General features: G+C 43.7%; 1 protein-coding gene across 1 annotated transcript in view; it reads right to left on the bottom strand.

Moving 5' to 3' along the window:
* Simc1 (SUMO interacting motifs containing 1) overlaps positions 1-18,315 on the bottom strand; it is a 34,064-nt gene extending 15,749 nt beyond the window's left edge. Inside the window, exons 1-4 of the mRNA XM_085699541.2 lie at positions 18,096-18,315; positions 7,785-10,010; positions 5,113-5,345; positions 4,401-4,470 (exon numbers count right to left, since the gene is read on the bottom strand). Coding sequence (XP_085555667.2) covers positions 4,401-4,470; positions 5,113-5,345; positions 7,785-10,010; positions 18,096-18,224 — 2,658 coding nt within the window. The 5' untranslated portion in view covers positions 18,225-18,315. The remainder of the gene's footprint in view (positions 1-4,400; positions 4,471-5,112; positions 5,346-7,784; positions 10,011-18,095) is intronic.
* Between the last annotated feature and the right edge of the window lie 4,081 nt (positions 18,316-22,396).

The raw sequence follows: 22,396 nt of genomic DNA, 5'->3' as shown, positions 1-22,396 counted from the left end.
CTAACATAGGCTCTGGGGATCAAACCCAGGATGCCACAATTTTATCTACTAAACTATCTTGCTAGCCTTCATGTACTTTTGTTTTGGTTTGTTTCAAGACAGGGTTTTTCTGTGTAACAGTCTTGGCTGTCCTGGAACTCGCTCTGTAGACCAGGCTGGCCTCAAACTCACAGAGATCTGCCTGCCTCTACCCCCTGAGTGCTGGGATTAAAGATGTGCACCACCATTGCCTGGCTATGTACTGTACTTTTAACTGTCTTAATTTTTCCCATGTGGCTTGATTCTCAGACCTCTTTTGCTCCCCCTGGTGTCTGTCTATTGAACTGTAGGCACTATTGGTAGTTTCAACCAGACATTATGGCCTGTTTTCAAACATTCTATTGTTTTTGCCCATGCTCTGATGCAGGCAGGTCAAAAGTTAATCTCTTGAGCAGCTCCCTGACAAACTGGCACACTTGGGGTATGGCAAGTCTGTCTCTAAGAAGGAGCTGGGGAATGAGTGGTTTCTTTCTGGATGTAGCTTGTTTCATTAAGAAAGGGGTGGGCTGGAGAGATGTCTCGCAGCTAAGAGCACTGACTATTCTTCCAGAGGACCCTGATCCAATTCCCAGCACCCACATGGCAGCTCACAACTGTTTGTAACTCCAGTTTTAGGGAACCCGACACCTCACACAGACATACACACCAATGCACATAAAATAAAAATAAATAAATAATAATAAAAGAAAGGGGTAAACACCTGAGCATGGTCAACAGTACAAAGTTGCTCCCTCTATTGATGGAGCACCCTCAGGGTCAGGAGTTAGACTGCTCTATTGATGGAGCACCCTCTGCAGTTACTCTGGTCTCTGGAGTTCTCACAAGTCTTGTGGTCTATTTGTTGTCTGATGGTTTGAGTAAGATGTCTCCCATAATTCCCAGGCATTGGAATATTTGGTCTCCTGTTGGTGGTGGTTTGGGAAGGATTAGAAAGTGTGGCCTTGGAAGAGGTGTGTCACTGGGGTGGACTCTGAGGTTTCAAGTCTCCCACTGTTCCCTTCCTGCTTTTAGATCAAGATGTGAGCTATCAGATGTTCCTGCTGTCATGATTTTGCTCAGTCATCCTGGACTCTAACCCTCTAGAACCACAAGTCACTTCTACTTTACAAGAGTTTTGATGTGATCATGTCTTAAGCTTTGTTGTACATATGCGACTGAATTCATTATCACCAGGAAAGTTTTCCTCAAACTGTGTGCTTAAATATGCCTAAAATAAACTTCCAGGTGTCAGACTCTCAATGTTTGAAATAACACTGGAGTCGTGCTGAACCAATTTCCTTCTTGCCTCCTGCGGATCCACATTCTGCTGGTTTTGGTTGTAGGAAGAGACCCCTCCGCCACTCTGACTGGCTATGAATACGTAGTGTTTTTAGATGAATGTGGGTGGCTTTGGGGCTTTGAACTAAAAGTGACTAAATGCTGTAAGAGTTTAATGGGTCAAGTTAGTAGGAGCCTGGAAGACAGTACAGAGAGCTGTGTGGACTTTGGAGGCCCATTCAGAGGTTTTGGAGGGGAACAATATTTGCAATTGGGCTAGAAACTGTTTTTGTAATATTTTGGCAAAGAACATGGTTGCTTTTTGACTTTGTTCTAGGAATTGGCCTGAGGCTAAATTGTGAAGTATTAGAAGATTAGTTTCCTTGGAAGAAGACAGTCCAATATTCACTGTGTTGTGGCTATTAGTAATCACTCTCTCAAGTCTAGAATGAGGAAAGAAAGTGGAGCAGGAGGAAATATAAAATGTACAGTTTGACAAGAATAGCATCCAGGAAATTTAAATATTGGAGCTAGCTTTGTGCTGAAAGATATGAGGAGATTAAGAAGGCCTGACATTGGAGTAAATGGAGGAACACCTTCACGGAAGATCCCACCCAACTAAGCTTCCAGCTTCTGAAAGGAAAAGACTGGAGGAATTTTCTGCTCCTACAAACTGCTGCGAAGCCAGGTGGTGGTGCATGCCTTTAATCCCAGCACTTGGGAGGCAGAGGCAGAGTCTCTGTGAGTTCAAGGCCAGCCTGGTCTACAGAACACGTTCCAGGACAGGTTCCACAGCTATAGAGAAACCCTGTCCTGACAAACCAAAAACAAAACAAAACAAAAACCCAAAATCAAACAAACAAACAAAACCTGCTGCAAATATGATTCGAGGGGGCCAGAATCCATCCCAAGCAAGCAGCCAAGCTTGGCAGTATTGTCCATGTAGTTCTGGCTTTACAGCCATGCATGGTACATGAGTAACGGGGCTGTGCAATCTTCCTGAGAGCAGCTATGTGGCAAGAGAGTCCCTGCACAGAAGCCCTGAGAGGTTATTGCACAAAGCATTGAAGATCCCAAAATATTGGAGATGCCGGAGCCATTAGACATCTCCCAAGGGGAACTGCATACAAGGAGTAGGACCAGCACGAGAGAGAGAGAGACAGAGAGAGAGAGAGAGGTATGTTGTAGGCAGCAAAGCCAGAAGAGTGGAGTCATCTAGCCCTTTGACATTAGACATGGAGATACAGGATTTGGAGTTTGCTCTACTGTGTTTCCCTGTGGTCCAACACTTCCTCCCCCTGCCCCATTTCCTCTCTTTTGGAATGGTAATGTGTATTCTGTGCCATTGTAGAGGGAAGTGTATAATGTGCGTTTTGAGTTTATATAGGGTTACAGTTAAGAGACTACCTTGAGTCTCATAAGAGACTTTAGACTTAAACAGTGTTGAGTCTGAAAGACTATGGGGCTTTTGAAGTTGGACATTTTGCATTATGATATGGCCACAAGATTATGGGCCAGGAAGTGGAATGTGGTGGTTTTAATGAGATTGGTCTCCATAGGTTCATATATTTGACACTTGGTCCCCAGTAAGTGCAACTGTTTGGAAGGATTACGAGGTGTGGCCTTGTTGAAGGAGGTGTCTCACTGTGGGTGGTCCTATGGCTTCAAAAGCCCCCTTTGGTGCCGGTGTGTGTTCTTTGCTTTCCTTTGCTTTCTGTTTGTGGATCTAGATGAGAGTTCTCAGCTGTTGCTCCAGTGCTATGCTCCTTGTCATGATGGTGATGGGCTCTTATCCTCTGAGACTGTATGCCATAAATAAACTCTTCCATCTTTTATTTTATTCGTTTTTCAAGACAAGGTTTCTCTGTATAATAGCACTGGCTGGCCTTTAACTCAGAGAGCACCTGCCCCGTCTCCCAAAAGGCAGGTGCCCTTGCTCTAAATTCTTCTTGTTTTTGGCTTTTCGAGACAGGGTTTCTTGCTTTAGAGCCTGTCCTAGAACTAGCTCTTGTAGACCAGGTTGGCCTCGAACTCACAGAGATCTGCCTGCCTCTGTCTCCTGAGTGCTGGGATTAAAGGAGTGCACCACTACTTTCCAGGCTTCTTTTTAGGTTTCTCTCTCTCTCTCTCTCTCTCTCTCTCTCTCTTGCCTACTACTCTACGCGGATCTACGGGTCGTTCTGCAGGCCGCCGGGTGGTGCTGACTGACGGTATACGGAACTACATGTGGCTGGGCCGGGAATCAAACTTGGGTCCTCGGGTGGAGCAGTCGGGCGCTCTGCCTCCTGAGCCGTTTCTCCGGTTGCTTTTTAGGTTTTTCAAGACAGGGTTTCTCTGTAGCTTTTGTTCCAGAATGCAGCAGTCAACAGCTTCATGTAATGACTCTCAGCAGGCACTCACTCACCATCCACACTGGACTCACTCTTCCCTCTCAGTATGTAGCTTGCATTTCTGAGTGGAAGACTTCTTTGGGCTCCAGTGTGAAGATTTCCCTTCCACACGTTCTCTAACTCACGGCTGTCTCTGCCCAGCTTTGTTACTCATCACTCTGATGTTTTCCTTAGCCCTCTCGAATCTTCATTCACATGCACTGTCCCTCTCTTTGTTTTCAAAGCTATGCATTTGCGAGCACTGTAACAGTTACTAATTTGCAGCCTTGGGGATTGGATTCAGGATCTCATGCATAGCAGGTAAGTGCTTGCTCCACCACTGAGCTGTTTCACTAACCCTTTTACTAATATTTTCAGTTTCATCTCAAGGAGAGAAGACACAATATACTAATATCTGAGTTGGGAAACCACATTTTTTTTTTAACAGTAATTTTTTTGTAGATTAGGGTTATCAACAGGAAATAATGGCTCAGGGGTAAAGGCACTGCTCCCAAGTCTGACTGTCTACAGGAAATAATGGCTTGGCAGTAAAGACACCTGGTCCCAAGCCTGACAACATGAGTTCAGTCTCCAGGACCCACAGGACAGAAGGAGAGAACCAACTCCTAGAAGTTGTTTTTTGACTTTCACACACAACCATACTCACACCTACATACAAATAAATGTAATTTAAAAATTCCTCTGCAAAAGATATATCTTTGTGATTTATGTTACCTCTTCCTCCATGACGTAGGTAAGCAGTTTCCAGTCCCATTCCACTGTCTTGGCATTGGCTGGATGCAACCTGAAAATCAGGTGACATCAGTCAGAATTCTAGAGAATTTAGTGGCAGAAGGGATAGGGTCTGTAAGGTGACAGGCAACTAAGCATCTTCTTACCCTCAGCAGCTGACCTACCCCAGTACCACACCATGTCAGTCTGGCCAGCTCATAGCTATTGAGCTTTACATACTGGGACTGCATGAAGCTGTGATTTATTGTGTTAACTACAAAATTCTATCATTCGGTTCACTGTGACTGTCTCAAAAAATGATTCATATTTCATGATAAGCCAATTATAATAGGACTCAGTTTCAGAATTGTTGTGTAATTACGGAAGTTGATTTTCTAACTTAAAGAGCTATAAAAATCTGAAGCTGAAGACTACAGTGTAGATCCCCAAAGCCAAAACCAAGGCAGAGTTGAAGGTACTAGTAGCTTCTTATGAAAGTGTCAAATAATATCTTATTCCCAGGTTTCTAGTGAAAACAAGTCATTAAATTCTTTTACCAGCAATTGAAGCCAGTTTTGATTGGGTTCCCTATCACTTGCAATCAACATTATTAAGAAACTTCCCTAGGTCAGCTGAATAATGCTTAGACAGGAGAAGCTGTGCCCTGAGTCTATATTCCTAGAAGACTTGGTCAACCAGTGGTAATGATTCATACTGTTGGATTTTCATGAGAAGCATGTAGGCCTCCTTGAGGACATCCACAGTCTCAGAGCCACTGAGCAGGATTTTCTGGATGATGTGAGCCACAATTTCTCTGGGTGGGTAATGTTGGGGTGAAACAAAATCCATTAAAAACTGCACAGTCCCCAAAGGAAAGTTTTCTTCAATAGTGTTTGCCACCATTCTTAGTCTTCGATGAGGGATGGGTTCTAATTTCTGACCCTTGCTCTGTAGAGACAAAGAGATAGACAGACATCAGGATAGGTTCTATACTTCCTGAAAGCAAGAGGTTCTGCAACAGATTGAGAACAGCAAAGGTTTCTATGCATTTCAAATATTGTACTAAAGAGAGACAAGAAAACTCTATTTAAAAAGAAATCTTTTAATGATGGATGTAGGGAAGCTAAAAGACAGGAATTCTAAATTCTTCATACAAGATGACTTCATCTATATTAAAATGTAACAGAAAGCTAGATGTGGTGTGGCACACCTTTAATCTCAGGCTGGGGAGGCAGAGGTACTCGGATCTCTGAGCCCAAGGCTAGCCTGGTCTACAGAGTGAGTTCCAGGACAGCCAGGGCTACACAGAGAAACCCTGTCTCAAAAAAACAACAAGAACAACAGAAAAGTAACAGAATGGCAAATATCAAAGCAAGAGATGACAAGAACAGTCAGAGATGGGTTTTAAGTTCATAATTTTCCTGCCTCCACCTTCCAAGTGCTAGGATTACGGGGCAGTGACAAAAGTATAGTAGATACTTTAATAGAGATAAGAAGATTTGAGTGGGGCTGGAGAGAGCTCAGCGGTTAAGAGCACTGGTTGCTTTTCCAGAGGTTCTGAGTTCAATTCCCAGCAACCACATGGTGACTCACAATCATCTATAGTGGGATCTTATGCCCTCTTCTGGCATAAAGTTGTATTGCAGATAGAGCGTTCATACATGAAAAAGAAAAAAACAGACGTGAGCAGGTTTTGTTGCTGGAAGAATGAATACCACGTTCTTCCCGCTCCCTTCCTTCCAGTCCTTCTCTTTTCCTCTTGAGAAGGTCTCATACAGCCTAGGTTGATACTATGTTTGCAGCAGACACTGGCCTTGAACTCCTGATTTGCCTGCCTCCAGCTCCCAAGCACTAGCATTACAAGCATATATCACCACGCATGGTTTTGAACTGTTACCTCTATAAACAACAAAATCAATAGCAAATACATGTTTAAAAAATACCAATTACTAAACAAAAAAAGGAAAATGGTTATGTATAAAAGGCAATTGGGAAGGGAATACCAGAATTACCCATAATAAATGTTGTCTGATAGCACAATGGGTGATTTTAAACACATTCATTTTTATTGTTATGAATGCATGTGTGTCTGTGTGTGGAGTTGTGCAAGTGAGTACCCTGGAGCTGAAGTTCAGGAGGCTCTGATCCACCCCCCCTATGTGGGTGCTGGGAACTGAACCTTGTTCCTCTGGAAAAGCAGTAGACACTATTAACCACTGAGCTATTTTCCAGTCCTGCTTTGTTGACTTTTAAAAATTTACATTTCATTTATTATCTATTTGTGTGTGTGTCTATGAGCACAAGTGTACACGACAGTGCAAATGTGGGGTCAGAGAACAATGTGTAGGAGTCAATTCTCTGCTTCTACCATGTAGGTTCAGTCTACAGGATACAAGTTGCCAGGCTTGGCGCAAATGCCTTTATCTACTGAACCATTTTGCCAGCCTACCTACCTTTTGATTTAGTTTTTGTTTTTGTTGTTGTTTCTTGAGGCAGGGTTTCTCTGTGTAGCCCTGGTTGTCCTTGAGCTCAGAGATCCTCCTGCCTCTGCCTCCAGAGTGCTGGGATTAAAGGCGTGCACCATTACTGAGTACTTTAGACATACCTTAAAGTTGAGGGTTTGGTTTTAGATAACAAAAAGGTTTCATGCTATGAGACTGTCACAACATATTTGTCCATATATGTCTAATTTAGTTCCCATAGGTCAATGAAGATATATGAGAAATGGTATCCACATTAAAGTTTTAAAATTGAATTTCTACTCCTAAATACACGGGTGACTTGAGGCATGGAAGTGACAAGAGTCTTTTCTCTGTGATATGGGTACTGTATGGTATCAGGAAGAGAAGAGGAAAGGAATGGAAGACAAGAATTTGATGAAGGGCAACGACGAATCAAACTAACAAGTATTTTACACACATCATCTCATTTAGTGGCCCTAGGAGATGTGTTTTTACCCCTGCTTTACAGATAGGAAGGCTAAGGCTCACAAGGAAAGTGATGTACACAGTGCTGGGTTTTAAAGAGTGGGTTGAGATTGGAACACAGCTCTAACTCCACTTTAAAGTGGGGGAAGATAAAAAATTTCATTTCTAGTTAGGTAGTGGTGGCACACGCCTTAATCCCAGCACTTGGGGGGCAGAGGCAGGCAGATCTCAGTGAGTTCGAGGCTAACCTAGTCTACAAACAAGTTCCAGGACAGCCAGAACTGCTACACAGAGAAAGAAACACACACACACACACACACACACACACACACACACACACACACACACACACCATTTCTATTTGGCCCATTCTCTAATGTGTGGACTCTAGTCATAGTAACTTTATCAAGGGTCTATGGGAGGAGACATAATCCCCAAGGGAGTGAGTATACTAGCTTACCTCCCGTGTGTCTTTATCTGGTATTAATGTCTGGAAGAAGAGATGATGTACTGGAGGTCGTAAGAAGTATTTCAGTCTATGCAGGCAAGGTTTATTGTATACCCCAACTTGTGGTATTTGTCCTTGTATCTGGGCAGACCCAGGGTTGGCAAATTGTGGCAATGATTTCTCTTTTCTGGCTAAGTTGTCTGTGACAGGGTGCCAAGGAACTTTTTCTAAGGAAAATTCAGACTGTAGAGACAGTGGGCTGGCAGAGCAACTTGGAGAGGACGGAGCTGAGATATCCATAGGAGTGTCACGATTCTGCACATCATCCGGGGAAGACTTTGGCTTGTCTCTTGTTAAGTCCAGTAACCCTTGTGGTGAGTGTGACACATCTCCTGGTAAGTGTGGTGTATCTACAACTGACGGTAGCACACCCTCTGGGGACCGCATCACATCTGGTGACTGTGGCACACCTTCTGGGGACCGCATCACATCTGGTGACTGTGGTACACCCTCTGGGGACTGCATCACATCTGGTGACTGTGGTACACCCTCTGGGGACTGCATCACACCTCCTGATGACTGTGGCACACCTGGGGACTGCATCACATCTCCTGATGAATGTGGCACACCTGGGGACTGCATCACACCTCCTGATGATTGTGGCACACCTGGGGACTGCATCACACCTCCTGATGATTGTGGCACACCTGGGGACTGCATCACACCTCCTGGTGATTGCACCACACCTCCTAACGACTGTGTTACACCTGATAACTGTGTCACACCTCTTGATGACTGCATCACACCTCCTGATGATTGTGTTATAACTCTTAGCGACTGCATAACACCTCCTGATGATTGTGTTACACCTGATGACTGTGTCACACCTCCTGGTGACTGCATCACACCTCCTGGTGACTGCATCACACCTCCTGGTGACTGCATCACACCTCCTGATGATTGTGTTACACTTCCTGATGATTGTGTTATACCTCTTAGTGACTGCATCACACCTTCTGATGACTGTGTTACACCTGATGACTGTATCACACCTCCTGGTGACTGCGTTACACCTGATTGTGTTACACTTCCTGATGATTGTGTTATACCTCTTAGTGACTGCATCACACATCCTGATGACTGTGTTAAACCTGATGACTGTGTCACACCTTCCAGTGCCTGTATCACGCCTGATGACCGTATCAAACCTCCTGGTAACTGCATCACATCTCCTGATGACTGTTTCACGTATCTTGGTAACTGCCCCACTTCTGGTGACTGTGGCACATCTCCCAGCAGTGGTGGCACATCTTGCAGTGACTGCAGCACATCTTGTAGTGACAGTGGCATGTCTTGCAGTGACCATGGCATGTCTTGTGGATAGGACAGGTTTTGAGGTCGGCCTGGAACATTTTGAGGTAGGCCCAGAGTGTCTTGGGGTGGGTAAAGTGGGTGTTGAGGATGCCATGATAAATTCTGATGTGTGCTTGGCATACTCTGCTGAGGGCATGGCACATCTTGAGGAGGGCATGGCACTTCTTGAGGTGGATGAGGCAAAGCTTGGAGTTGGCACTGCACAGTTTGTGATGGGCATGACAAGGCTTGTGATGGACATGACAAAGTTTGTGGTGGACACGACAAGGCTTGTGGTGGACATGAGGAAGCTCGTGGTGGACAAGGTGAAGCTCTTAGTGGGCATGCTAAGGCTTGCAGTGGGCATAGCAAGCCTTGTGGTTGGCAAGGCACATCCTGCTGTGGGCATGGCAAAGAGGCCCTCTGATTGCTGCTGCTACTGTTATTGCTTGTTGAGGAGAAGGAGCTAACATCTGAAGAGAGCTGTAGGCTTGTCAAGAAGCTGAGGTCACCTTTGTACGTGATCGAGCTACAGTTTGGCTCTGGTGGATAAACAGAGTCCTGGCTAATAGATGTAGGGGGTCGAGAACCTTCAAACATGTTTTCTTCTAACAAATCCAGATCTACAGGATCATTGTGGACGATTCTCTGTGTTGCAGGCTGAGAGTCTCTGTCTCTATGGGCTTCCGTTACCTCTTTGCCTGAAAGACTGACACTTGTCTGAAGACAGGGTGGCTCCTTCTGAGAGGAAGCTACAGGTTCCAAAGTCAAATCAAAAGTGGCAATAGGTCTATTTTCTTCCTCACTTCTTGTTAGATCAATCACACAAAGTCCATTACGATCTTTTGCCCTTGTTCTGGTCTCCCTAGTTAGGTCAATGAAGTCCTGTTAAAGATGGGAGAAGAGAAGAGTGAGAGAAGGGCACATTAACTTTATTTGAGAAGACTGAGGTTTTAGCTTTTAACGATGAACATCACTTTACTTTTTTATCTCATTGGCATTTCTATATATACTCGAAGTGCTAGTGATTGAACCTAGAGCCTGGTGCATGCTGGGTAAATAATTTCCCTCTGAGCTATATCTCAAGCTTTCTATGCATCTTCTATAACATAAATATTAGTTTTATTTTCTTTAGTTAACATTTTGCTAATGTGTTGTAGAATACTATTTTTACTAGGCAAAGATGTGTTACATTTGTTTATGCTACAGAATATTATTTTAACGGTGTAAACGTGTGTTACAGTTGTTTAATGCTATATTTGTTTAACAATATAAGGATGTGTTACATTTGTTTGAGCTGCATGTTTAACTATGTAAAGATGTGCTTCTTTTCTTTCCTTTGTTTTTCGAGACAGGGTTTCTCTGTAGTTTTGAAGCCTGTCCTGGAACTAGTTCTGGTAGGTCAGGCTGGCCTCAAACTCACAGAGATCAGTCTGCCTCTGCCTCCTGAGTGCTGCTGGGATTAAAGGTATGCACCACTATCACTGGGCACTTAAAGATGTATTTCATTTGTTTCACCTTGCCTGCCTAAGACACCTGATTGGTCTAATAAAAAGCAAACAGCCAACAGTTAGGCAGGAGAGGGATAGGTGGGGCTAGCAGGCAGAGAGAATAAATAGGAGGAGAAATCTATACTATAGAGAGAAGGCGGAGAGAACAAAGGAGAGAGGGACACGCCCAGGGTCAGAAGCCAGGCAGCCAACAGCCAGATATGGAGACATCAGGAAATTAAGATATACAGAAAGTAAGGAAGGTTAAAAGTCCTGAGACAAAACATAGATAAAGAGAAGCAAATTAAAATAAGAGCTAAGGTAAGGCTGAGCATTCATAACTAATAATAAGTCTCTGTCATGATTTGGGAGCTGGTTGGTAGAAAAGAAAGCCTAGTGCACTAATTTCAAATCTGTCAACTTCTATACATCATAAATTATCCAAATGCCAGATGTATGTGAGAATGTGATGTGCTTTTTTAATTTTCTGATCCAAGAAAGACAGGTGAATAGTAGAGAATATTCCATCCTTCACAAACAGAAAGCAACCTTTACTTGAAAAACAAATTTCCAGAATAATCTGCAACAGAAGCTAAGCAAGATGGTAAGTTAATATGAGGACCTTGGTACTAAGATACATTGAGTGTTTGTCACAGGATTCAGGAGTTCCCAAAAATACCTAGTTTCATCAAAGAAGGCTTTCAAGGATGGACATATAAATAGGAATAAATTTATTGGGAACAAATGCAAAAGTACACTCCTAAAACAGAGAGAAAAGTAGGCAACTTAGCTCGATAATTGAATTTTTAAGGGTTAGAGAAAAAAATCTTCCATTTATCTTATGCATTTGTAAGTGTAATTTTTTTCTGGAAACTGGGAGGGCATTTTGAGAATCACAGGAGAGGTTTGACTAAACATAAAATGTTTAGAGTCCTGGGCAGCATCTATATGTAAGTACAGCTATAATTAAATGCTAAGAGGTTGAAGGGGCTTTTGGGTCTCTAAATCTCCTATAGAGCACAGCTAACTACCCTTGCAGAACACACTATGTTGTGCAGTCTGTATCTGGATGAAGCCATAACCATCAGGTTAAATTTACATGTAGTGGGGCTGGAGATATAGCTCAGTAGTTAAGAGCATTGGCTACTTTTCCAGAGGACTGGGTCCGACTCCCAGCATCCATAGAATGGTTTACAAGCCTCTGTAGTTCTAGTCCCAGGGGACTGGATCTCTGGTCTCCACGGACATAAGACACATAGCTGATACACAGACACAGGCAAAACACCCACACATAAAATAAAATTAAAAATATTTACATTCCATTATCTTGTCTCCCTGATTACTCATGTCATTTTTCTATGATTTCTTAAATTTTCACAGTGCTACACAGGATGGTATTACCATTTCCATTATATACATTCAAAAATTAGTTTTGAGGGACCAGGTTACTTACCTAAGGATTCTACAGCTAAGTAGTAGGGGCAGATATTCAAATCCAACTTTCTGTCTTTCCTGTTGAATACCTAGGGATGCATTAACTTTTTCCAATATGTAATCAGCTTTACTCTTTTCATTTTTACTTTTTAAATGAGTTATTTATTCTTATTTTGTATGCATTGGTGTTTTGCCTGTGTGAGAGTGTCAAATCCCCTGGAACTGGAGTTACAGACAGTTGTAAGCTGCCATGTGAGTGCTGGGAATTGAACTTGGGTCCTTTGGAAGAGCAGCCATGCTCTTAACCACTAAACCACCTCTCCAGCTCCCTGTCTTTGCTTTTTTGAGACAAGATCTCACTTTGTAGCTCTGGCTGACCGGGAACTCATTGTGTAGACCAGACTGGTCATGAACTGACAGATATCACCTTGCTTCAGTCTCCTGAGTGCTAGGATTAAAGGCATGCACCACCACACCTCACCCGTGATCAGCTTTAAAAGAGATTGTTTTTAAAACAGTAAGGGGTAGGTATAAAAGCAATGGTCTGAGTTTTAACTAATGGAAAAACCACTAATCTTTATTCCCATTCCTCAACAGGTTGATCAAATTATAAGTTGATGCCAGCCAGAGGTGTTGTCACCACCTGTTGTGTCATGAGCCTGGAATAACACTATGTTGGTCTCCAGAAGTCTTCTCACCTGATTAGGTACCATCACTATTGGTATATTATGGTCTGGCAATGTAAACTATAGCTACTATAGTCAGCATACAATTTCTCTCACTTTTAAATATTATTATTGTTTAGTTAGCATACAAAGTGTTTCACTATGATACTTTTATACAAGAGTTTGTCTTCTTGGTGGTCATGAACAGCTTTCTTCATCTTCCCCACTCCTTGTTGGTGTTGTAGGGAGGCCACTCATTTGTTCCCAGCTGCTCGGTCCCGAAATAATCACACAGAAATCATATTATTTGCCATACTGTTTGGCCAATAGCTTAAGCATATTTCTGGCTAACTCATACCTTAAATTAACCCATTAATTTGTGTATTGCTAAGAGGTTGTGGCTTACTGGGTAAAGTTCTGGCATCTGTCTCTGGCAGGGCTGCATGGCTTCTCTTGACTCCGCCCTCTTTCTCCAATCATTCAGTCTAGTTTTCCCCGCCTAGTTCTGCCCTGCCCTGACATAGGCTCAAAGCAGTTGTTTATTAATCAGTGAGATTCACAGCATACAGAGGGGAATCCCACATCATGTTGGTACCCTTCTTTCCCTTTGCTTTCATGCTGTTTCTCTTAACAGATGTGAAGATCACATCTGTCAACAGATTCAAAGACATGGAGTTCTGAGTGGGTCAAGTACAAATCTGTGATGTACCTAGTCCTAGAATAGGAATTGTTTGGCAAAATCAAAATCCTCAGTTTCTAGGAAAGAACCATACGGCATTGGTGCCTTTGATGATACCCAGCAGAAAGCTGAACATACAGAGCTGAGCTCCAAAGGTTTGAATTTAACTCACTCCCCCATAGCCAACTGCTAAAATGCAACTCAGAAGGTTGGGTGTATAGTTCAGGATTAGAGTACTTGCTTAGCTAGCAAAAGACCCTGCACTCAACCCCAGCAACAGACACATGCACGCACACATACAGATACATCACAAGTCACTTCCACTTTCAACCATCAGTTTGACATGAACTTCAGGATTAAAGTCAAATGCATTAGCAAGATTCATAAAGGTTCTTCATCATAAGTCTGTCTACTCCTTATCGCGTGACGTATGCCCAAAATGTGCTAAATTTCTCAATTATCTTTAATGTTTGCTTCTGCTCTTTCTTTTACTTGCAGTGACTAGGGTAACTTTTATTAATTTCCTAACTATCTCCTTTGAATTTCTCATTTTTCTAGTTATACATCTTTTTTTAATATTTATTTATTATGGATACAATATTCTGTCTGTGTGTGTGTCTGCAGGCCAGAAGAGGGCACCAGACCTCATTACAGACGGTTGTGAGCCACCATGTGGTTGCCGGGAATTGAACTCAGGACCTTTGAAAGAGCATGCAATGTTCTTAACTACTGAGCCATCTCTCCAGCCCCCTAGTTATACATCTTTTAATTATATTTTCAGTGGCTGATCTGGAGATTATAGTCTGGAAATTTAATATGTTGTAGTATGCCTAAAAATTATTTATGTGTGAGAGTGTTCTATATGCATGTGTATCCTGATGCCTTCTGATCGCCTGGGATTGTGGTTATAGATGGTTGTAAGCTGCCAGATGGGGAAAGTGAATTGAATCCAGATCTTCTGGAAAAGTAGGCAGTGCTCTTAACTACAGAGCCATCTCTCCAGCGCCCCCCTTCTTCACACAGGGTTTCTCTGTGTAACTTTGGAGACTATCCTGGAATTTGCTCTGTAGAACAGGCTGTTCTCAGAACTCAGAGATTCACCTGCCTCTGTCTCTCTCGTGTTGAGATTAAAGGCGTGCACACCACCACCGCCTGACTCCAGCTTCTATTTCTTAAAGTATTAGTTTTTAAGCCTATATTTAGAATTTCTGATGTTTTTTTATTTTTACTTTTTGTGAAAATACTCTTTCCACTTGATGTCATTGTTTTCAGCCTAAATATCTTGCAATACAGAGGTGCTAGTGAAAAGTTCAGTTTATATTTAGTTCTTATTCTTGGAGGTAATTCTAGACACAGAATTCTTTACTGAAGAGTTTCTTTCTTCCATTATTTGAACATATCAATCTGAGTCTTTTGGCCTCCACAATTATGTTAGCTGTTAACTGCATAGCTGTTTTCTATGTGTAACATCTAATTTTTTTCTCTATAGATAAAAAAGAGTTTTCTTGATTTATTCTTCCATGTGTCTTATTTTTTGGGTCTGTATATTAATTCTCCCCAATCAAATCTGATAAATTTCATCAATTGTTTTTCAAAAACATTTCTCTCATCTATCCCTGCTCCTTTAAGACTCCATTACACACACTTTGGTACCTTATATAACTATGCAGTTACTGAGCTTTATTTACTCTCCCTGCCCATTCTGGTTATTTTTGTTTCCTTTGCATTGGCGTTTTGCTTGCATGTATGTCTGTGTGAGGGTGTCAGATCTTGGAGTAACAAACAGTTGTGAGCTGTCATGTGGGTGCTGGGAAATGAACCATGGTCCTCTGGAAGAGCAGTCAGTGCTCTTAACCACTGAGCCATCTCTTTAGCTCCCATTCTGTTTTTGAACTTGGTGATGTCTGTTGATTTGTCTTGAACTTCCCTATTTGTTCTATCACTGTTTTCCAATTTTCTGATGAGTTCATTTAGTATATTTAAAAAAAAATTCATTCAGTTATGGCAGATCTTCATCTCTTCCTCTCTCCTCCAAATCCAGGCCCCCAGTGTTGCAGAAGACAACTTGTTTCAGCTTCTTACCCACCATGCTCCCATCTCCAGTGGATTACACACACTTCCCCTCCTTCTGCCCCACCACTCCTTGCCTTATCCCAGTCCTCAACTCCAACAGGCAATCCCTGGGAACCTGTAGGCATCTCCAGCCATAGAAGCAGCCCCAACTCCAACAGGTATCAGAAGATATCAGAAGACCAAAAGATCTCCCCATGCTCATGGATCAATGACGGATCCATCAATATAGCAAAAATGGGCATCCTGTCAAAAGTAATCTACAGATTCAATGCAATTCCCATCAAAATTCCAACACAATTCTTTACAGACCTTTAAAAGACAATTCTCAACTTCATATGAAAAAACAAAAACCCAGGATAACTGAAACAATTCTGAACAATAAAAAAACTGCTGGAGGTAACACCATGCCTCATTTCAAGTTGTACTACAGAGCTATGGTAATAAAAACACATGGCATTAACACAAAAACAGACACATGTTGATATTCCATTGCAAAGAACTCGTCCTACAGACATCCCATTGTAGCCTTCAATAGCAAAAGCAAAAGAGATCAGTTGTATCATTTTTTTTAATGTCAGAGTAACATGTAGCTGATAAATTACCAGGATCCATATTATATATAGGGAATAACAATATCAATAAAATGGCGTATAATATGAATGAGGTAGAGATGTTCAATTTAAATGCTTAAAATTATTATGAGATTTTAAAAAGTTACTACATCTCAGAATTGGGGAAATATCCCAGCAGTTTGTATCCTGTCTGCCTAAGAGACATGAGGTCCTAGGTTTGATCCCCTGCACCCATAAATGAAGTACAGTCATACACGCCTGTAGTCTCTCCACTCAGGAAATAGAGCAGGGGGAATCAGAAGTCAAGGTAATCCTCAGATACACAGCAAATTTGGAGCTAGCCTGAGCTACAGGAGACCCTGTCTCAGAAGAAAAAAAATTGTACAACCCCATTAGAAAATAATTAGATACTTAAAAGCATTTGTGCACACATAGAGGGAAATTTTCTTGTAGTAATGCACACACAAAACTGTAGCTCTCCAGACAGTGGAAAAGGGCAAGTCATTGCTCACAATACTACATTTCTTACCTCTACTGTAAAATTATGTTTATAATCCAAAGTAGTGAAAATTCATTTTCCCAAATTTGACTGTGGACCTTAAGAACAGCAACAAGGCTTCCTTTTGTGGTGAAGTAAATGATTTATTAGTAATGAAGGCTGTACATTCCAAGGTATTGTATGGATGAATTTTATTATATGGAATCGTACCATAATAAAGGTACTATTAAAAGATGCACTAGAATAAAGATATATTTACAAGCTGGATAATACAAAAACACAAATTAAGCTCTTCTTCTACTATGCTGGTTAGTTTTATATCAACTTGTTCCAAGTTAGAGTGATCTGAGAGAAAGGAACCTCAGTTGAGAAAATGCCTCCATAAGATGGGGCTGTAAGGAAGACTGTAAGGCATTTTCTTAATTCATGATTTTTGGAGGAAGGTCCATTCCATTGTGGGTGGGGCCACCCCTGGGCAGGTGGTCTCGGGATTTGTAAGCAGGCTGAGCAAGCCAAGCAGAGCAAGTCAGTTTGCATCCCTTCCCCTATGCCTGCCTCTGCATCAGCTCCTGCCTCCAGGTTCCTGTCCTTCTTGCGTTCCTGTCCTGTGTTTCTGACATGAAGAGTGATGTGGATGTGCATGGTGTTTCATCACAGCTATGGACCCCTAACTCAGACAACCTACGTTTGGGTGTAGGAAATGCCTCCAACTTCCCAAAGGCAACCTAGAATGAATGAGCACTCCAAGAGTGATTGTGGGCTTCTGCAGCAGCTGACCTTGATTTAGGACACAGATTAGGTAGAACAGAAAATGACCCCTGGAGCAACCGAAGCAACAGTATCTGGAGCACGGTAGGGGTTCTCTAGATTTCTGTGGAGGTTTCTAGAAAGGCAGAGACTACAAATATTTTCATTCACCACTTCAGGGGCAAGGGCAGAGATAAAGGATCTGGAGGAAAAACAAAAGGTGCAAGTGCCCCGCCCTCGGGCTTTGTACGCGATTCGCTTTTGCAAAACGAATTAAACTGTCCTTCTCCACAACTCAAAAATCGGGCCCCTGGCTAGGGAACTAGGCCCCGGAGCGCAGCCGCCCCCGTGCCAAGGGCGGCGCTTCCCTCGCTCGCAGCCGGGGCTCCTGTTACCTCGCTACACACATCTGTGCCCCATCACAAGCCAAACAATTACGCGCTCCCGCGCGCCCGCCTCGAGGTCTAGCAGCGGCTGCGGCCTGGCCAGAACCCCCACCTCCTCTTCCCGCTGCCAAAGCTCTGGGGCCACCCGGGGCCGCGGGCCACCGCCAGCCACTGAACGGCAGCGCGCACTGGTGCCCAGTGTGTCGCCCATGTGCTCGGCCCGCTCGGGCGGCGCAGCCCTGTAGGGCTCCGCGCTGGTCAGCCCGAGGCCTGCCGTGCCGGCGGCGCCGCAGCGCTCCTCGAGGCCAGAGGCCGCCAAAGGCGGGAAGACGCGGCGGCGGGGAACCAGGGTCGCAACGCCGAGGCCCCGCGGAGGCGACGCTCGGGTCCCGTGGGGCGTGGCGAGCGGCAGCGGGCTCACTCACCACAGTTCGGCGGGGCAGCGCGCCGGGGGTCCGGGACAGGGCCCGACGCAATCTCCGCGCCCTGCCCGAGCGGGTCCCGGCCGAGCTCTCGGAGCCGCTGTCGTCGGAGATCACGATGAAGTCCTCCATGGCTACGGGCCCGGCTGAGCCACGCGCGAGCGGCCAGCGACCCCGGCGACGGCGACTTCGACTCCAGCTGCCGAAGCGACTGCAGCGACCGCGTCGCCGACACTGGGGTTAGTACCCCGCCGGCCCCGCCCCCTCCATTGCCCCGCCCCCGCCTGAGCCCCGCCCACCGCTCCGCCGGGCAGCCGCGCCTGAGTGAGACTGAGCCCTGGAGGCGCCGGTCTGCCTTTCCCTCAGGGAAAGAAAGAGGGAAAGGAGGAAGTGGGGGTGGGGCGGGGGTGGGGAGGACACAGGGAAGGGAGGGAGAGAACTGAGAGGCTGGGCCGTGCGGTTCGCGGGTGTGAAAAACGTTGATGTTGAGGGGGTGTCCATCCCAGCTCTCAACTGATCACAGTGTGCGTGCGTGCGGTGCTGGTGATTAGCTCCTAGCCTGCAGGTGCCGGAAGGTTGATCAGCTGCGTGATTCCCACAGAGAGGGGTCACTAGAGGTGAGCTGACTTGGCCACTGATAGAGCTTCTCACTGATGGTGGTGCGGCCTCCAACTGACAGACAGTGTGAGAGACTCCAACAGGTTAGGAAGGCCGCCAGTGTCTGAGAAAGGTCACCTGAGCTTGGTGTCTTATTGACTAAAGCAGTCAGTTGATTAGAAGGTGACCTGACTTCTGACTGAGGTAGGTAAGAGACCCCCACTTCTTCGTATGTGCAGGTAGATCTGTAGGATAAATTCCCAGAAGTGGAATTATTGGATCAAATCTATGTTTTTATTGTTATTTTGGCAAATGTTGCCAAATTACCCTAAGTTGTACCAATCTGCAGTTTCACTAACAACTCGTGTCTCAGGAATTTAAACTGTCAGATGTGAAGAGTTATTGAGTTACTAGTTGGCTGAAACGCAGAAAAGGCAGTCAGGTAGAGAGAGCTATGGGGTCCCAGAGTGCATGGATACTCCCGCTGGGAACAAGCAGAAGTTATAAGGATAAAATTGTGTGTCCCACAGAGGGAAGCATTGGTAAGTAGTGAATTCTTTGGTTTATCTGTTGGAGGGCAGGGACATTAAAATCAAAATACGACCCATGTTTATTTTTAAAATGTGGGATATTGGCAAAATCCTGTCAATTGGGCTCAAATAACTGAAAAATAGAGTAATAGATTCGAATTAAAATGTCTTTAGCAAAAAGGGTTTTTGTTTTTGTTTTTCCCTACAGGAACAGCTGTTGGGTGCTCTAAGCCATGTCTAGTGTGGTGTTTTTAATCTTTAGTAAACTTCTGGATGACACCAGCATTTCTGACTGAGAAACCAAATGTTGTGAGGTCCCCAAACTAGTATTTCTTTCAGGTTCCCAGGTGACTTTGACATTGCCTAAAGTCTGGTGAACACAGTTTAAGACTCACTGGTCTGAGCCAGGCACGGTGGTGCATGCCTTCAGTCCTAGTACTTGAAGGCTGAGATCAGCCAGGGTGAGAGAAAAAGAGAAGAGGAGGGAAAGGAGAGAGAGATCGCTGGCCTTGTGGTCAGGTAGTTTATGATGCATGGATTTCAGATCCAATAGGTGAATTGCTATGAAGGGATTCAGTAAACTGAGCTTCCTGAATTGCTATGACACATTCATTTTAGCTCTCACACTTGCACACTGGGAATTGAATCTAGGATGCTGGACCATCCCTGGCTCTCTGGGCCAAAGTCGCCTTTTTTGGAAACCTTGCATTTTCTAGGCTTTGTGTTTGCATTTCTCTTGTCAGTTCTTTGTAGTCTCTCCCGATTCCTATCCCTCTGGTCAGACCTAATTTTTTTTTCCTTTTAGTTTTTTGAGATAGGGTTTCTCTGTGTGTAGCCTTGGTTATTCTGGAACTTGCTCTGTAGACCAGGCTGGCCTCAAACTCACCTGACTCTGCCTCCTGAGTGTGGGGATCAAAGTTGTGTACTACCACTGCTGAGCTTAATTTTTTTTTTAGTTTCTTGTTTTTAAAAACTATTTTAGATTTTTTAAATTCATTATTTTATATGAATGAGTGTTTTGCTAGTATGTATGTATGTATGTATGTATGTACGTACGTACATGCACTACACAGATGCCTGGTGGCTTCAGAGGTTAGACAAGGGCACTGAATCTCCTGAAATTAGAGTTATAGGAAGTTGTGAATCATATGGGTGCCGGGAACTAAGCCCGGGTTCTCTGCCATAACAGCAAGTTCTCTTAATTGCCGAGCCATCTCTCCACTCCCAGTCTGTTGCAAGGAATCTCTTGTTCATCCCGGCCCCCAGAACTGAAATAATCACACAGAAACTGTATTAATTAAATCACTGCTTGGTCCATTAGCTCTAGCTTCTTATTGGCTAACTCTTACATCTTAATTTAACCCATTTCTAGTCATCTGTATATCACCACGAGGTCATGGCCTACCAGCAAAGTTTCAGCACGTCTATCTCCAGCGGCGGCTCCATTTAGTTTTCCCCACCTAGCTCTGTTCCCCTATAGCTCTGCTATAAGCCCAAAGAAGTTCCTTTATTCATTAACCAATCAAAACAACACATAGAAAGACCTCCCACACCACCAGTCCTTAAATCTTCATGATGCTCCTCAGCGTGTTGACCTGGGCCACTTCCGAAGTTACTTTCTCCTCACATAATCTCAACTATTCCCATGGCTTCAGTGATTATCTTAATGCTAACAACACCCAACGTGTTTATCTCCAACCCAGCCTGTCCTTAAAGCTTCATTTGCAAATCTCCAAGTGGACAGTGATGTTTCTTGGCATCTGAATTCACCTTTGCTCTCCCCACAGAAATTATTTTCTTTCAAAAACAAAAAGTTATTTACTTTCTTACAGTATTTTCCATTGGTCCTCCTGTTTGTTTTTATGCCAGTACCAGGCAGTCTTCAGTACTGTAGCTCTGTAGTAGAGTTTAAAGTCAGGGATGGTGATGCCTCCAAAAGTTCCTTTATTATACAGGACTGTTTTGGTTATCCTGAATTTTTGGCTTTTCCACATGAAGTTGAGTATTGTTCTTTCGAGGTCTGTGAAGAATTTCCCTGGGCATTGCACTGAATCTGTAGATTGCTTTTGGGAAGATTGCCATCTTTACTATGTTAGTTCTACCTACCCAATAGGATGGGAGATCTTTCTATTTTCGGGTGTTTTCTTCAATTTCTTTCTTCAAAGATTTGAAGTTCTTGTCATATAGGTCGTCCACTTGTGTGGTTAGAGTTACTCCAAGATGTTGTTTGTGGCTATTGTGAAGGGTAATGTTTCTCTGATTTCTTTCTCAGCCTATTGATCATCTTTGTGAAGGAGGACTACTGATTTTTTTGAGTTAATCTTGTATCCTGCTACATTACTGAAAGTGTTTAGGAGTTGTAGAAGTTCCTTGGTAGAATTTTTGAGGTCTCTAATGTAAACTATCATATCATCAGCAAATAGTGAGAGTTTGACTTCTTCTTTTCCAATTTGTATCCCTTTGGTGCCACGTGGATAACTGCATCCACAGAAAGCCTGAGAAAGCTTGGCAAAGAATAAAGCATGTTTTCTTGGTAGCAGCAATTTCTCGGTTCTGCTCTGCTTGCTAGAGGCAAGCAAACACTCTCATTTAAGAGAGGCTTCCTTACACAGCTTTAGCTGCAAAACCCTGCAGCTCTTTTAAGAGGTCCTGCCACGAAACACTTAAATGGTGTTGATGAAAAGCTGACTGCATGCTTCTCAGTTTTCAGCCGTAGCAGAAAAAAAAGTTGCGCTGTTTTCAAATGCCAGCTTTCTGGGCCATCCTGCCAGGGCAAACTCTGACTCTTTCAAGCAGGCAGCCTGACTGAGAGTGATCTGTGAGCAGAATGCTGCAGCTTGCTTGCTGGCAAGGACCTTGAACCGCCACAGAATTGTGGCAATAAAAATGGCTCTTGCGACCCTCTGCCATGAGGCTGGAAAGCTAAGGAATGGACTGGATCTAGCCGTCAAAGCCACGGCTCTCCATATTGCTTAGTAAATTAAAGGCTCATGTGGTCAGAAAAAGAGAGATATACAGTAAAGAGAGATTCAAAGAGGAAGAAAACCTCTAAATGGTTTACAGTGTGTTAAAAATATATGTAAGCTAAAGGTTAAAGTCATTAAAAATAAAAAAGAAAGAAAGAGAGAAGTAGGGTGTGGTGGTACACACCTTTAATCCCAATGTGGTGTGGGAGAA

Source organism: Myodes glareolus, chromosome 14 (genome assembly GCF_982192425.1).
Source record: "Myodes glareolus chromosome 14, mMyoGla1.1, whole genome shotgun sequence".
Taxonomy (NCBI): Eukaryota; Metazoa; Chordata; class Mammalia; order Rodentia; family Cricetidae; genus Myodes; species Myodes glareolus.
This window is presented reverse-complemented; position numbering and strand designations above follow the sequence as displayed.